This window comes from Anguilla anguilla, chromosome 17, assembly GCF_013347855.1.
Source record: "Anguilla anguilla isolate fAngAng1 chromosome 17, fAngAng1.pri, whole genome shotgun sequence".
Taxonomy (NCBI): domain Eukaryota; kingdom Metazoa; phylum Chordata; class Actinopteri; order Anguilliformes; family Anguillidae; genus Anguilla; species Anguilla anguilla.
This window is the reverse complement of record NC_049217.1, coordinates 28,514,272-28,528,336: the sequence shown is the minus strand read 5'-3', so window position 1 is coordinate 28,528,336 and position 14,065 is coordinate 28,514,272. Positions and strand designations below refer to the sequence as shown.

The window sequence follows — 14,065 nt, the reverse complement described above, 5'->3', positions numbered from 1 at the left end:
CTAACAATTAAGCAACCAACCGATCAATAAAGCAATAAGAAACTGTAACGGAGCTTGTTGCAAAAAATGGTTGCATCTTTCAGATGCATGATCTAAATGACTTGGCCTCTAGATAAGGTAGCCTATGCATTTGTTTATAGCATAGGCCTATATCTTTTTCTGACAATCATATAATATGATTGGTATAAGCCAGGTGTCCATTTTTCCATTCGGAGTATAGGCTACGTGCTATTTCTCCGGAAACTGAGCCTTGCAAAAGAACATATAGACCCAGCTTCGGAGAATATGATGAATACCGCCATCATTTCAGGATCAATCAATTGATCTTCAAAGAAGGGTCGTCTTGGATAGTTAAACGTTTGCTTGATAAAAACTGCGCTACGTGGAGCCGCAGTCATAGGCAGCTATGCCATTTGGATAAGATTCAGTGGCCCCGATTCATAAACCGTTTTTTCTTGATGACTCAACTGGTAGGCTAATCAGTAATTTAATTCGTATATTTTTTTAAAATTAATAATTGGCCAAAACGGGTTTGTTTTGCCGTCTTAATCTCGGTGAGACTTTCTCGCATTGATGAGATTAACACATCAAGACGGAACTGTTTATTTAAACTCCTGAAGTTCTTGACACAATCCGAGTGGGGATTCAGCGGGCCCTTCAGATCTGCAGAAACACGTATCGCTGAATAATCTTTTCTCTTTGAGTAGCCTATGGAGGTAAAACGGTACAGTGTAATGCAATTATTTAATTGTGGCAATCAACAACCCATTATATCACAAATCACTTACTGTTTTTCCTCTGCTACAAGGGCATCACAAGGATCAAGGATGTTTCCTGGAAGCGTACACTGAATTCTCAATAGGCAATTGCGTAATATTGTTTTAATAAAAACCTTCTCCATTACATGGATGTCAAGGGAAATCAAGGCAAGGATTATACGGAAATAAAGACAAGAAAGAATGAATGATGTTAGACAAGGTCACAGTAAGCCTTTTCCTTTTGTGTAACCTCATATGTTATTGTTTCCCTTAAAACAAGAGTAATGCCAATAGCCTAAAATGACTACTTACTCTGCATCTTCTATAAATGAAATATGCAGACCTAAAATATGAAGAGGGATTGGTTTTCAAAGAACTATTAAAAAGGTGTGTGGCTCAGCCAACATAATTTCAATGAATTCGAACTAATGTTCGAATTGGTTTCACAGAATCAAAATATCTGTGAAATGAAATCAGCTTCCTCACCTGTAGTTTATTTAAACAAAGTAGACAAAAGTTACTTTCTGCTACTTAAGCACACCAAAAGTACTACAGCTGAAAAGCAACTTCATCTTTAAGCACAAACGTTTCATACAGGTAAAATAATTTGGTACGTGCAATCTTTTACGAAAAATAGTTATTCGTGGCATACATTGCCTATGGACATGGTTTAATTTGGTCATTAAATACAAGTTATACATTTATTACACACATGTTCACATGATATTTAAATGTACAGTTGAATAGAAAATTAATTTCAGAAGTTAAATGATTAAGTTAGGATGTACTCTTTTTTTAAACTGAGAAACAAAATCAATATGAGTTCTTTAAAAACGGAAGGAACAAAAAAAAAAAAACGAAAATGAAACGATCATCTTTTATCTTTAAAGAATCCCTTATCCGTGCTGCTCTCCTTGATGGTCACAGTGAGAAAGTTTGATGTCACATCCGTCACAACAACCTTCTCAATGTTGTTCAGACACGGGGTCCAGGAGTCATCAGAGGGCTCCGCAAATATCCTGGCGACTGGAATTTTGGCACGAATTTCGGGCTTTTCCCTTTGTGAAGAGCTGTCGGATCCATGAAATGCGCTTTTTGAAAGGTGCAGTTTGGGCTGAGCCAGTATGCCACCTGAGCCCTCTTTAGTCCTGCCATGGGGGAAGTCCAAGCCTTTTCGGCTGGGCCCACTAGCACAGCCATAGTTTATCGTACCTCCACTGGGTGCATATCCTAGCTGCTTTTTGACATAATTAGAATCCGAGTGGTGCCTCTGAGGCAGTTGTATAACACTCAACTTTGAGTTTTCAGCCTCGGGAAGACCGTGTTTAGCAAATTTGGATGGCCCAAAGTTAACCTGGGCGTCTGACCTACTCGTCTTGCCGGGTTCGTGGGCTGGGCAGATATTAGAACTGTCTTTGAAACGTAGCTTCGGCTTCGGTCCCCTCTTCTTGGGCGCCGAGACGAATCCTTCTGAGATCTGCCGTGGCGTTCCCATCGATCGCTGGCCTCGCTCCGGCTCCGGAGGTCTGACCCGCACGCTCTCCCCTCTGTTGATACTACTCGGCGGAAAAATAGTGGGTACTATGGTCCTTAACCCTTCGCGAGCTCGCGGTGTAACGACCGGTTCCGGGACGGGATATGAAACCCGAATACCCCTGGTCATATCGCTCCTGAATTCGTACGTTTTGGCTTTCGCTTTAGCTTGAGCCTATGAGAAATTAACAACAAATGATTATCAGCCAAGTAGCCTAGCTAAACATAAATAATAATGATTTCACAACATGCTAGCTACAGCTGGGCAAATTAGACTTTAGTCTAAATGTCGGAAAGGGTTAAATGAACTAGTCTGAGTCGGTAATTAACTCATCAGTACAGTCCTGGTCTATCATTAATATTTATAGTAGCTATACACCACGATAGCCCAGCTGCGTGTAACTGTTGTAGGGTCTATTTGCCAGCTTGGAGTTCAGTTACACAGTCACAGTCATTACACCGGCATAGCCAAATAGGGCTATTCAAGGCCTAACGGTAAAAGTTATTCGCAGTTTTTGCGACAAAAATAATAAAATTCCAACTGTGGGTCTTTCCCCCAGATACTAGGCACGAAGTGAATAATCGCCAGATATCTTACAGTTTGTTCAACATATACTTCTTGCCCAGCTAGCTAAAGTCAGAAAAATCCAATCTGAGATTAATTTTGCTAGAGTAACGATTTCGCGATGTGACATGATATAAACAATTAGCTATCTTACCTTTAATATGAAAGTCTCCGGTTTCGGTCCCCTCTTTTTGGGCCCAAACAACTCCCTCTCACGCTCTCTGTAAATAGGACACTGGCGTTTGTACATGCATCTCGGTCTGTGCGTGTGTGGCTGGAAGTCCACGGCTAGCTACCGTTTACATTTACTCTAACGTTACCGACTACTAATGGCCTCCGCAGTAGCTTCCTTACCTTTCTTCAAAAGCAGCGAAAAGACGGGCGTCCAGGATGTTTTCCTCTGGTTCCCAGGTGCTATACCTATGCAAAACACGAGAAGAGGGCTGTCACAATCTAGCTACCAAGAAAAATGCACTGCAACGGCATTTTCGGCAAGCACATAGGAATACATTAGGAGCTAGCTGGGTAGCTAACTGTTTCATTAGCCAGTGGGTAGCCTATATTTTTTGATGGCAGCTATAGCCAACGAGCTAAACTGCTAGTTAGCTAGCCAGCTAGCGAGCTTTAAAATTGCGTCGAGCCAGCAAGCTGGATAGCCATCGTGATACAAGTGCAAAGCGAACTGATGCTGCGGAACGATCACATAATAACCAAATATAACATTCGTAATGTTAGTTAACAGCTAGCTAGTTAGCCAGTTGATACGCCAACTCACTTCTGAGACCAGCCCTTCCACTTCACCAGGTATTCCATTCGACCCTGCAAATGTGATTTAAAAAGGGGGGAGAAAATACTTTTTTAGCAAGACAGGAATGTCATGATGTTGACGTGCAAACACGCTGTTTGCATTATAATAGAATGTGCTGTGAATTACGATGGTTATCATACTCTCCGTATCCGCCGTTTGATGATGGATTCTGCTGCGAACACCCTTTCCCCGACAGCCGACAGCTCCATGTTTACTTCTATCTCGCTTATATTTTCTCTCTCCACGTTCGCCTGCTTAATTCCAGACAACCCATAATACTCATACCAGAGAATACGTCATCACGTTTTAATGCGTTGCTAAGGGGGTGCTGTCGGTGGAGCCGTTTATATGGAGCACATTGGCTCAGCTGTTGCTACGTGTATGGAGTTGCAAAGTGTAGGAGGGGAGGTTTTAGATTTTAATCAAGAGGAAGCGATGGCTGTTCACAAAATATATCATAATTGAGTAGGCTATAGTGTAGACTATGTTCTGTAGGCCTACTCTGTAGCATTTTAACAAGTTAATGTGAGGTTGGTTTGGCTTTTTTCATTATTAGTGTAATCTAATATTCTCCAGCATTCAATAATGTTTATTTACACTGTAGGCTACCTATTCTGTTTGTTCTTTTTCAGCAACGTAGCCTACGTTAGCCTAAATAAAGCTAGGCCTTCTAATTAAAAGTAGCCTACATTGGACTATAGGAAATAATGTTAGTAAATGGAGTTAAGCTGCTAAACAGAGTATTTGACATTCAAAATAATTATAACATTCAAAAATAATTGGTGACTTTCCAATTTGTAAATAATTCCGGTCCAGTAGCAAAACTGTATGAGACAACTTGGTTGTCTTCAAATTGGAGGTAATAACGATGAAAGGTATATTGCCATTTGTCGCTGCAATGAAATCAACAGTTTCATCATAATGTTGGAATTGGTGAAGAACGGTGGGCTATACTTAAAACTTCCGATTAATGGCCGATACTTGGTCATGAACTTTTTAAATATCCCAGTAGGCTATTTGTTTTAAGCGAAATGCAAGCTTGCCAGATTGCTTTGTTCTGTGAACGTACTAGAACACCGTTTGAAACGCAATTAATTGCATCCCTGCTACGAACTTGCCAACGCTGTTAAAGAAAATTGTCTTAAATTATTGGCGTGTCATAGCCTATGTGGAAAATACTAGAAATTTAATCCATAATTGGCATACCTTCATTTCTGACTTGGAAAAGTTGGAATTATGTTTGACGTCAGTCTACGGAATCGCGTTGCATTTGGTGCTACTGTATTCGACGTGACAAGGAATAAATAATTCAATTTTATGGATGTTAAATGTAAAATTTTGCTGCAATCTACCGAATGCCACAGTAGGCCTAAATGCGATCATTAATTCAGTCTAATGAAGTCTATAAGATAATTTGAAAAAGGTTTTTAAAATAAATTTATTTATTTATTTATTTATTTATTTATTTATTTATTTATTTATTTATTTAGCATGTTCCGCGTAGGCCTAGACGTTTCACAAAAGTGCAACTTCAGTATGAATTTAGAATCTACATCTAATCAAATAACCGCGTAAAAACATAAACAAACAAAACCGAAAAGAGATTTCTTGGACAGATTTCTATGAACAATTTATTTATTTACATATGCAGATGAACAGCGAGCCTTAAATAGCTGGCACTCGAAGACCAATAAATAAATAAATAAATAATCACGTTCCATTATCGAGCTCATGAATCACAGGCGCTTATTTGACACACTGCAATCATATGACAACTTATTAGAGCCAGAAAACATGGCCGTTACTGAATTATGACAGGCATAATGGCCTATATTTATTTTCAGATGCATGAAGACAAAAATAAAAAAATAGCCCAACCCCTTTGCTGTTGTCAACGCTTTATTCAGGAATTTAGGCTGCATTTGAATAAAAACATTTTAACGTGGATTGTATAATAATAATAATAATAATAATAATAATAATAATCCAGACTTATTCGTACAGAAATGTAATTTGTCATATAAAACATGCAGGTTCCAAATGGGTATTCATTTGTCTTAAAATTGATAATGAGATGCTTTTAACAGGCTAAATACATTATGGGTTCCGAAAACTGATTAATTTATAAGTCTGTTCGGGGATTTACAATGAAATCGATTTGGATTTTTTCACAAAAAGTCAGTACCGACAGCATATTAAATTGTGTAATAAAATAGCTTATTTCCTTCGTTTGTTTTTGTACAGTCTATGAACATCATTTTAATTTCTTTTGTAGATTATATTAATGTGAATGCGTGGAGAACTGTGTGTGTGTGTGCGCGCGCGCGCGCGCGCGTGTGTGACAGAGTGCGTCTGTGCATTCACGAGGGTAGTGATTAGTGATCATCTCAAGAAATAAACACAGTTATGAAGTAGTTCTATTGAATTAATAATACGTGGCAGGAACTTAAAACTACACCGATAACTGAAGTCTTCTGCTCTTACCTCGCATGTTGCTCAGTGCATGTCATAACGTTCTGAGGAGACTAGATGTTTCAATTACTCAGAATGTATTTAGTAATAGATAACACTAGATATAAACCCAAATCGATTAAATGATGGTTCTTTTCGGGTGTATCTCCGCATCATTTGATATGGGCTGTGTTGGTAATTATATTGATTGTAATCAAGCTTGAACTAGCTTATGAAGATTGTACTAAGCCAAAATAGCACTATCCTATTTCTCATATGGCCTTCCGATGTAGGCTATTGACGTGTATTGTCCACGCTCATAAAAAAAGTATGAAAAAGTGCCTGTAAAGGTAGAAACCATTAAAATTGTACATGTAGCCAGCAGTACATAACTCTTTGGAATTTTTGTTCTTATAAAAGCTATGTATTAATACTCAAATCGAACATTACTGTACTGTCGGAGTACATTTGGAAAATTTGATACCTAAAGAACAAAAATGTACCTCCTTTGTACCTTTATTTCTGAAAGTGTTGTCGTCGTCGTTATGATAATTGTTATTAATTGGTCCATAGGCCTGCATACATACGTTTTTACTTTTTACAAGAAAATGTCAACCCTTTTGCTGTCATTCTCTGTGTACATATATTTTAGACGTTCGTGCAAAATAGTCTTTACCATTATGATAAGTTATGTTTCCATTATGTTATGCCATTCGCGTTTTATTGGTGAATGCTTTCGGACGTTAAATGCCAGAAAAGTGTCAGTTGTATTAAGTGTCTAGTGTTCATTTTTATATCACATTCATGTTATTAATATGAAATTAGTTTCACTGATTGGCTACAGTGCCGAGAGAGAGAAAGAGAGAGAGCGAGAGAGCAGTTGTAGCTCCACGCAGCGTCGCCATTAGCCTAATACATGTGCTCTATGTGGAAATTTCATGCCGAAATTAAAAACCTGCACAAAAGGCAGTATGATTTCTGTGCTTATGTAGCGAAGCTATCGGCATAATTTTCTTCAGGCACAATTCAGTTTAGCAATTGATCTCACTGTGAAGCCTACCTCTATAATGTACTCTGACGTGTGTGACGCATATGCGAGTGATGCTGACGGTATAAGGTGGAAAAAGAACAGAATGCATTTCGACTGAAACGATACGGGACAGCTCGGCTATAGGCTACAGTATGTGGCAAATATCACGATACAGAAGGACCTCTTATAAGGCCACTACGGTCGGAGAAAGCGGACAAACATTAAACCATTTGTGTGTGTATTTTGTTTTAATTCAGTCGCTAGGCTTTAGCGTAGCCTACACCGTTCTGTGCTACCAGACAGAAACGTCTAGGCTACAGCCTATGAAAATCCACGGAAAGACGGCCTGCAGTGAGACAAAGGCACGCACGAACCAGTGTGCTCATAATCAAAAACACAAGAAGCAGCCTAATTTATGATGTTCGGTTATCATTCTAATCCGTCTGTACAGACATTTCGATATGAAAGAGGCTCGTTTTTGTAGTCTATGTCGATCGGGCAGCGTACTGAAACCGTACACGAACATCCTTATATGGTGCAGTGGGTGATTCGTCTACTTGTGACTGCAGTGCGGCAATGGCGACAACCGTAAATGGGTGCAGCCGAGTTGTTAGAATATTATTGGTTCGATGGTTTCTGGTCAACCTCCTTCGCCGTGAGTTCGAGTGTCAGAAACTACGCGGTGTGCTTTATTTGAAGAACAACGCCTATAGCGAATAAAAAATTCTTAAATCTCCAAATAGGCTGCATTTATGACGTTATTCACTACTTCAAAATGACATCCTTGTGCTGTCGGGAGATTTAGTAACGTTGTGTTAATAATCAGGTGCATAGCTATTTTCTCACCCCTTATAACATATTGTTTTTTCCTCACCTAACACTAAAATCGACAGAACTACAGAGTGCTGCCTCTGTGATAAAAAAAAAGACATCTCTACAGAGAGTGAAAGCTGTGATCTGTACCGAGATTTGTGGTTCAGGTGAGGTTTACATAGGCTAGGTCTATATACTATATATGGCCTATTTTAACGTTTTAGGTGCTCAAACCACTACCCTAACTATTTTAGAACCACCTATGCAATCTAGCTATATGTCAGCATAACAGCATAACAGTCAAATTTGAAAAATACATTAATGTAATGGTATCTGCCTGTGGTAAAATTGTAAAGGAATATATGGTATTATGTTCCATTTAGAAATTAAGATATGGTCATGCGTCCAAATACATTTTTAAAATCTGGTTTAGCCTACACATTCTGTACCGTAATTATAAAGGGCCAAAGTGATCTGAAAGGATTATGTAGGCTGTGCATCTATTGTAGATCTATTGCTTAACATACTATAAGGACCGTCACATTTAATTTTCTTTCAAAGATTTAAAACATTTTTTATTATAGGCCTGTCTGAAGAATGTGCAATAATGGTATCATTGTGACGTCAGTCTTGAGGCCACGACACGCATGCAACATTTGGAGGCAATGCAGATGGGCAATTTTGCCCACAGATATGAATGACAAAGACTGTTTTATCCACCGTACTTTAATTTCCTGGAGCCCAAAATGTTCCACTCACCGACTTATGTCCTGTTTTCGTATTCTCCTTGCAGGCAATATTGTCCATCTAAATTGCCTAGAACATTGCCGGTGTATCATGGCCTTTTAAGCATGAAACACTAGGCTATAACTAGTCTACTGTAGCAAGACTGGCTCCTATTGTAGCTTAGAGTACTCTATATGGTGATTCTAAAATCTAAAGTGCATATTGTGTGTGTGTGACTATGTCTGTCAGTGCATCAATTTGGCATCTCGTTACGCTTCGTAGCTCCTGCAGTGTGGTTGCTGCATGGTGTAATATGTTTGTCATAATATGCATATTTATATACGGCAACATAGGACACACAATTGGTTCAATGTGGAACTTTTCTCAGGAAATGATTTTGTCGCCTGTCACGAAAATACCCTAAAATGGAAACAGGACGACATTAAAGTCACTGTAGGCCTACAATTTTTTCTGTCATGTTTAGTAGTCACAAATGTCTCACTCTGGATCAGCCAACGATATAACACTGGACTGTAATCACGTCAAGGTCAGATCTTTGAGCTAAGTGCTTGATTGGAAGCTCATCTCTGCCGTTTTAGTTAAACTATACTTAGGTTTTTTTCTAGTCAGCCGCATTATACTACAGCTCGTTAAAATGGAAATCTGAAAATAACATTTCCATGTTTTTTTTCTTTTTGAACTGTTTATGGTGTCAATTTATAATCATTTTAGGTGCCCTTCTTTTTTACGATAGGTTATTGATTCCCTCGCACAGCGTTCTTTTCAATTTTGAAAAAAATATGCAGACCCGTGAGCAAGAAGAGGAACGTTTTTTTTCCGGGAAAGGTTGTCCGCTGCACTATTTGACAATTTAACTATATGTAGGCTGAGTGACTACGTAGCCTACCAGTTCTGTGCGTGATGTGGCCTATATGCGAACCGGCAAGTGGCTAAATTGTAACCTATATTTTATTCAATTGTAGCCTATTATCGGAGGCCAACGTTTTTGCGTTACTGTTTATACTCAAACATAGATTTATGTTAAGATATCTGTTTTCGTGAGAGTTGTTTCATGTATATAAACCCTGAATTGGACAAATAAAAAAAAAAACTGATAATAGCCTATCCTAAAAGAAAAACATCGGCAATAATACTGCACCCCAATTTTAGACGTCGAACTGACGTCTTTGATTTGACAGGTTTGTCAATGTGTTTGGCTACACAGCGCTGTTCGTCGATTGATGTGTTATAGTAGAACAATGGCGGGAGTGCGCCTGACAGTCTGCTCTTCGACTACAAGAGAAGCCATATTCGCCATATTCTCTGTTTTGCAGCGAACGTATCGTAAGTAGGCTACATAGACCCAGAGGCCTGAGGATAAAGGAAATGTCGGCTACGCCTTCGTGAAGTCGCTGTGGTCGGGCGTCATAAAACGCCACAGCTTTCAGCATTGCACCAAAAGAAAGCTTCATCTAATCATTGTAGACATGAGCCAGATTTCTTTTTTTTTCTTGTGGGGTAAAGTCCGCCATTTTAGTTAATAATTATTTTGGCCAATAAAGCAATTGCGTAGCCTAAATTGCATTGGATTCAATTCATTCTTTGCACTTCATTGCGGCGGGGTGGCTGATTTGTGACAGTATCCGGCTATTTGCATCGGCAGTGGAAGCCTGTCTCATGGAGTCGAATCGGTGTCGCCAACGTCATGAGATTGCTCGTTTAAATGGAATGAGGAAAGATGTAGTATCATGTAGCGCTACATACACAGGTCGCACGCCGATTCTTGGTTATATATCACCAATTCGGCACACGCATTGAATGAATGCACCCTACTCACAGTGGCATTCCAACATTCCATTACCCAAGAGCTACCCACACTCTCCACCTGTAGAACGAAAGTGCACATTGCAATCCTTAAAATAACCGGAGGATGCGATAAAATAATACTTATTTTAAAACGTATTTTTTGGAAATGCGTAGTAACCTACAGACCTAGGCTACTAAAATATACTTTTATGGGCAGAAAACATGTTGGACGAACTGTCAGATATCTAATAATATAATACATATGTAGGCTAGATAATGTGGCATAGCGATTTAACTACCAGCGCACCTTTCGGCGTACAGGTTTGAAATCGAGATAGGCGTTTACTTATTAGCAATGACAGAACTCTAAATGAACTGAAAGCAACTCAGGTGTGTTTAGTTGTAGCCTACTTATGACCAGCTACATTTCTATGCCAGCCTCAAACTGCTCAACGGTTATAGCCTTACGTCGCTTGCTGCGTTCACAGCTCGACCAGTATGACCAAATAATCTTTGCTGTCATGCCAAATCACAAATTTTAGTTGTCTCTAAGTTTATGTGTTTGGTTATATGTGGTATTTCATTCTACACATTTTTCAACCCGTTTGTGAATGTCCTTTCAACAGTTTCCAAATGCATTTTAACGTTCTTACATTGAAACAATTATTTTAAAATAGGAAAGTTGTTACTAAGTTTTTTTTTTTTGTTTTTTTTTTTTCAGTTTTGATGCATTGTAGCTATATAGTTGTTTTGATAATGTGGTAAATGCACCACTCCCTCCAGCTACGCACTGCAGTTGCGTAAGCAATTAACGCAAATTAACAAACAGGAAACTGGTTTTGGAGCAACAAGTGCAATAAAACATTTTCAAAAAGGAAATTCAATACCATTTCCCCACAAATCGTTGTTTTAATAATCTAAGCAAATTAACACGTTTTTTTTAAAAGCATTATCTAGCAAAAATAAATAAATAGGCTACATTTTTCTCAACCCAAAGACACTTTACAATACACATAATTAAAACAAGATGACACAAAACAGAAAGTACAAGTACAGCAGTAAGACGATACAGCAGTAGAGTATGGGGAAGGAAGACAGCGAGTGAGAGATGCAAGATGGCAGGGTGAGAAAGATAGGCGTGTGTGAGGAGGGGAGTGTCCAGGGAGATATGGGGGGGATTTTAATTAAATTTGAATAGATGGGGTTTGAGACAGGAAGTGAAAAGGGGGAATGAGTCTGAGTTCTGGACAGATGGGGGAAGTTCCAGCCTCCAGATTTACCTTAATTTTAGTTTTCTGACAGCTCCATAAACTACGCTGGGTCACTCCTGTACTCGACAGCTCCATAAACTACGCTGGGTCAGTCACTCCTGCACTTGACAGCTCCATAAACTACGCTGGGTCAGTCACTCCTGTATTTGAGCAGTGTGGAAGACTTTAGGATACACTTGCAGTCTGTGGCTGCAGCTGGTGCTCATGCAGATGTCGGATCAGGATGCGATTGAGTTCACTGAATGACGGAGAGCAGACGTTTGCGCAAAACTCTGAAATGCATCGACCCTCGTTGCGCACCCCGGATTTTATGTGACTGCTTCAGGGGTACACAAGGCGCTGCTGATCCGTTTCTGGATTTCGTTCCAACTTCTGCCCTAAAATCATTAAGTAGCCCAACCATTGTTTTTTTTTTTTTAATTAAAAAAAAAAAATTTTTTTTTAGCTCATCTCACATTTGAAAATGACACAAGATGCAGACTCTCCCACATACCCATGGTGAAAATGTTTTTGCTGCGGTCCGTTATAAGAGCATGCCAGAATCAATGTGTGTACAGCTGTTCATAAAATAAAGCCAGGATAAGTGTTTGGAACAGAGACCTGCGTGCACTCAAAGTTTCTACGGATTGGAGTTACGTACCCCTGGGCTGCCCTGGCCGTTTACACAAAATCCAGTCCCGTCCCAGATAGATCCCGTGCTCGCTCAGTTATGTGCTGTATGACAAATAATTTCTTCAGAAGGTCGTTAGATTAAAAAGTAAATGAATTGGTTAAAATGAAATCAGATGAATTGGACAGGCTAAACGTGCAATCACACGGTAACTGAGGGGAAATGATTTGTGGCTACATGAGCTGAACCTGCAGTGGCTTAAAATAAGTTTTAATTTGCAAATTATGGAAGTACTAAAATACACGTCAACCACATTAACTGACAGAGGGCCTGGCTCTACTTAATCCCAGCATGCCCTGGGTGGTTTGAGGACTGGGTTGGGGAAGCCCAGGTCTAAGGCCACAAAACCGTTGTTAGACCTGGAGTTTCATTTCTCCCCATTGAGTTTGTTCTTGCCCACGTTTGAGGGCTTTTTGGGGAGTTTTGTTCACCTCAGGCTTGGTCTTTGCCAAATTTCCTATTTCCTCTTTTTCTGTAAAAAAAAAGTTTTTGTGACAGTGTCTCTGTAAAGAAGTGGTACACAAATTAAATGGAATTCAACTGAATTTTTTACTCTCTGAAGTGCTGAAGCCCCAAGTTCTGTACTGCAAGAAATACCAGCAGTGTGGTCCTTATGGGTTGGAATCTGACACAGTTGCTGCCCTCTGCTGGTTGTGTTTGGTCAAGGATCTCCAGCCCTGGTCCATGTGATGTGCTGGTTTTTGTTGTTCCTCAGCATTTGATTGTCCATTACAGAACACTTGTTTGATCAGTTAAAGCAGCTGATTACACCGTGAACAGAGCTCACCTGGATTTGTGGGCCTTGGCTGCTGATGTTTGGGAGAAGACAGAAGCCAGCTGGCCTTGTGACTCTCTAGGACTAGGCCCCCCCCCCCCCCCATCAACACACGTCCTCTGTTTTGTGTTGCGGCGTGTGATGCAGTGTAATTATGTAGTCATAGGCATTCCCCTTCACCCTAAAGGGTACATTTGGCTCTTTCATAAGAAAAAATTAATTAATGCGGTTATGGTGATGGAGTTCAGACTGAGCTAATTGTTTACTTACTTCTTAAAAATGCTGTGTCTGAACTATGCTATGAAGCACTTTGGGCTGCAAATTCATTGTGTGAAAGGTGCTAAACAAATAAAGTAAATTATTATTGTTATTGTTGTTATTACTTTGCGCAGTTCTGATATTTGAGTCATATAAGCATGCTTGTTTCGGGTTGGTTTGAGGGACCGCTAGACGGTTCTCTGAAATAGATTTGACCTTCATCGTTCTGCGCACATCCTCTGCCTTTCTGTAAACCCCTGTTGTGGCAAACACCGTTATGCAAATCCCCTGGAACTCCAGATTCAATGCGCCAGTATTACTGAAGATGGCTTTTCCCTGTTAGTCATCTGGAAGGGGTGTTGGTTTAGGGGCCCACGCCTCTGTTTTCCTTTTGGGGTTTGGGTTTTTCCTGGTCTTCAGCACCCTTTCTGCGTGCTCCTTTAGGGGATGCAGAGCGACAGAGAAGAGCGCCTGCAAGTGAACCTTCCTCTAAAGAGGACCGGCGGTGCATCTGACCTTGGGCACTGACCTGAAGGTCATGGTTGCCCTGCAACAGCGGCAGTTCCAGGGTGAGTGCTCACTTTTCCCTGTTATTCCCTGT

The 14,065-nt window shown here is 39.9% G+C and overlaps 1 protein-coding gene and 1 long non-coding RNA gene across 2 annotated transcripts in view; one reads left to right on the top strand and one right to left on the bottom strand.

Annotated features, from left to right (window-relative positions):
* The window catches only part of LOC118216554, a 42,845-nt gene extending 28,916 nt beyond the window's left edge, over positions 1-13,929 (top strand). Inside the window, exon 3 of the long non-coding RNA XR_004763030.1 lies at positions 13,909-13,929. This is a non-coding gene — a long non-coding RNA (uncharacterized LOC118216554). The remainder of the gene's footprint in view (positions 1-13,908) is intronic.
* Positions 862-3,985, bottom strand: cbx8a (chromobox homolog 8a (Pc class homolog, Drosophila)). The gene is made up of 5 exons (XM_035397827.1): positions 3,805-3,985; positions 3,632-3,675; positions 3,211-3,276; positions 3,011-3,077; positions 862-2,466 (listed from the first exon to the last, which is right to left on the bottom strand). Exons 1-5 carry the CDS (start codon positions 3,871-3,873, stop codon positions 1,630-1,632), a joined length of 1,083 nt encoding a protein of 360 aa, XP_035253718.1. The 5' UTR covers positions 3,874-3,985; the 3' UTR covers positions 862-1,629.
* Positions 13,930-14,065: the final 136 nt, after the last annotated feature.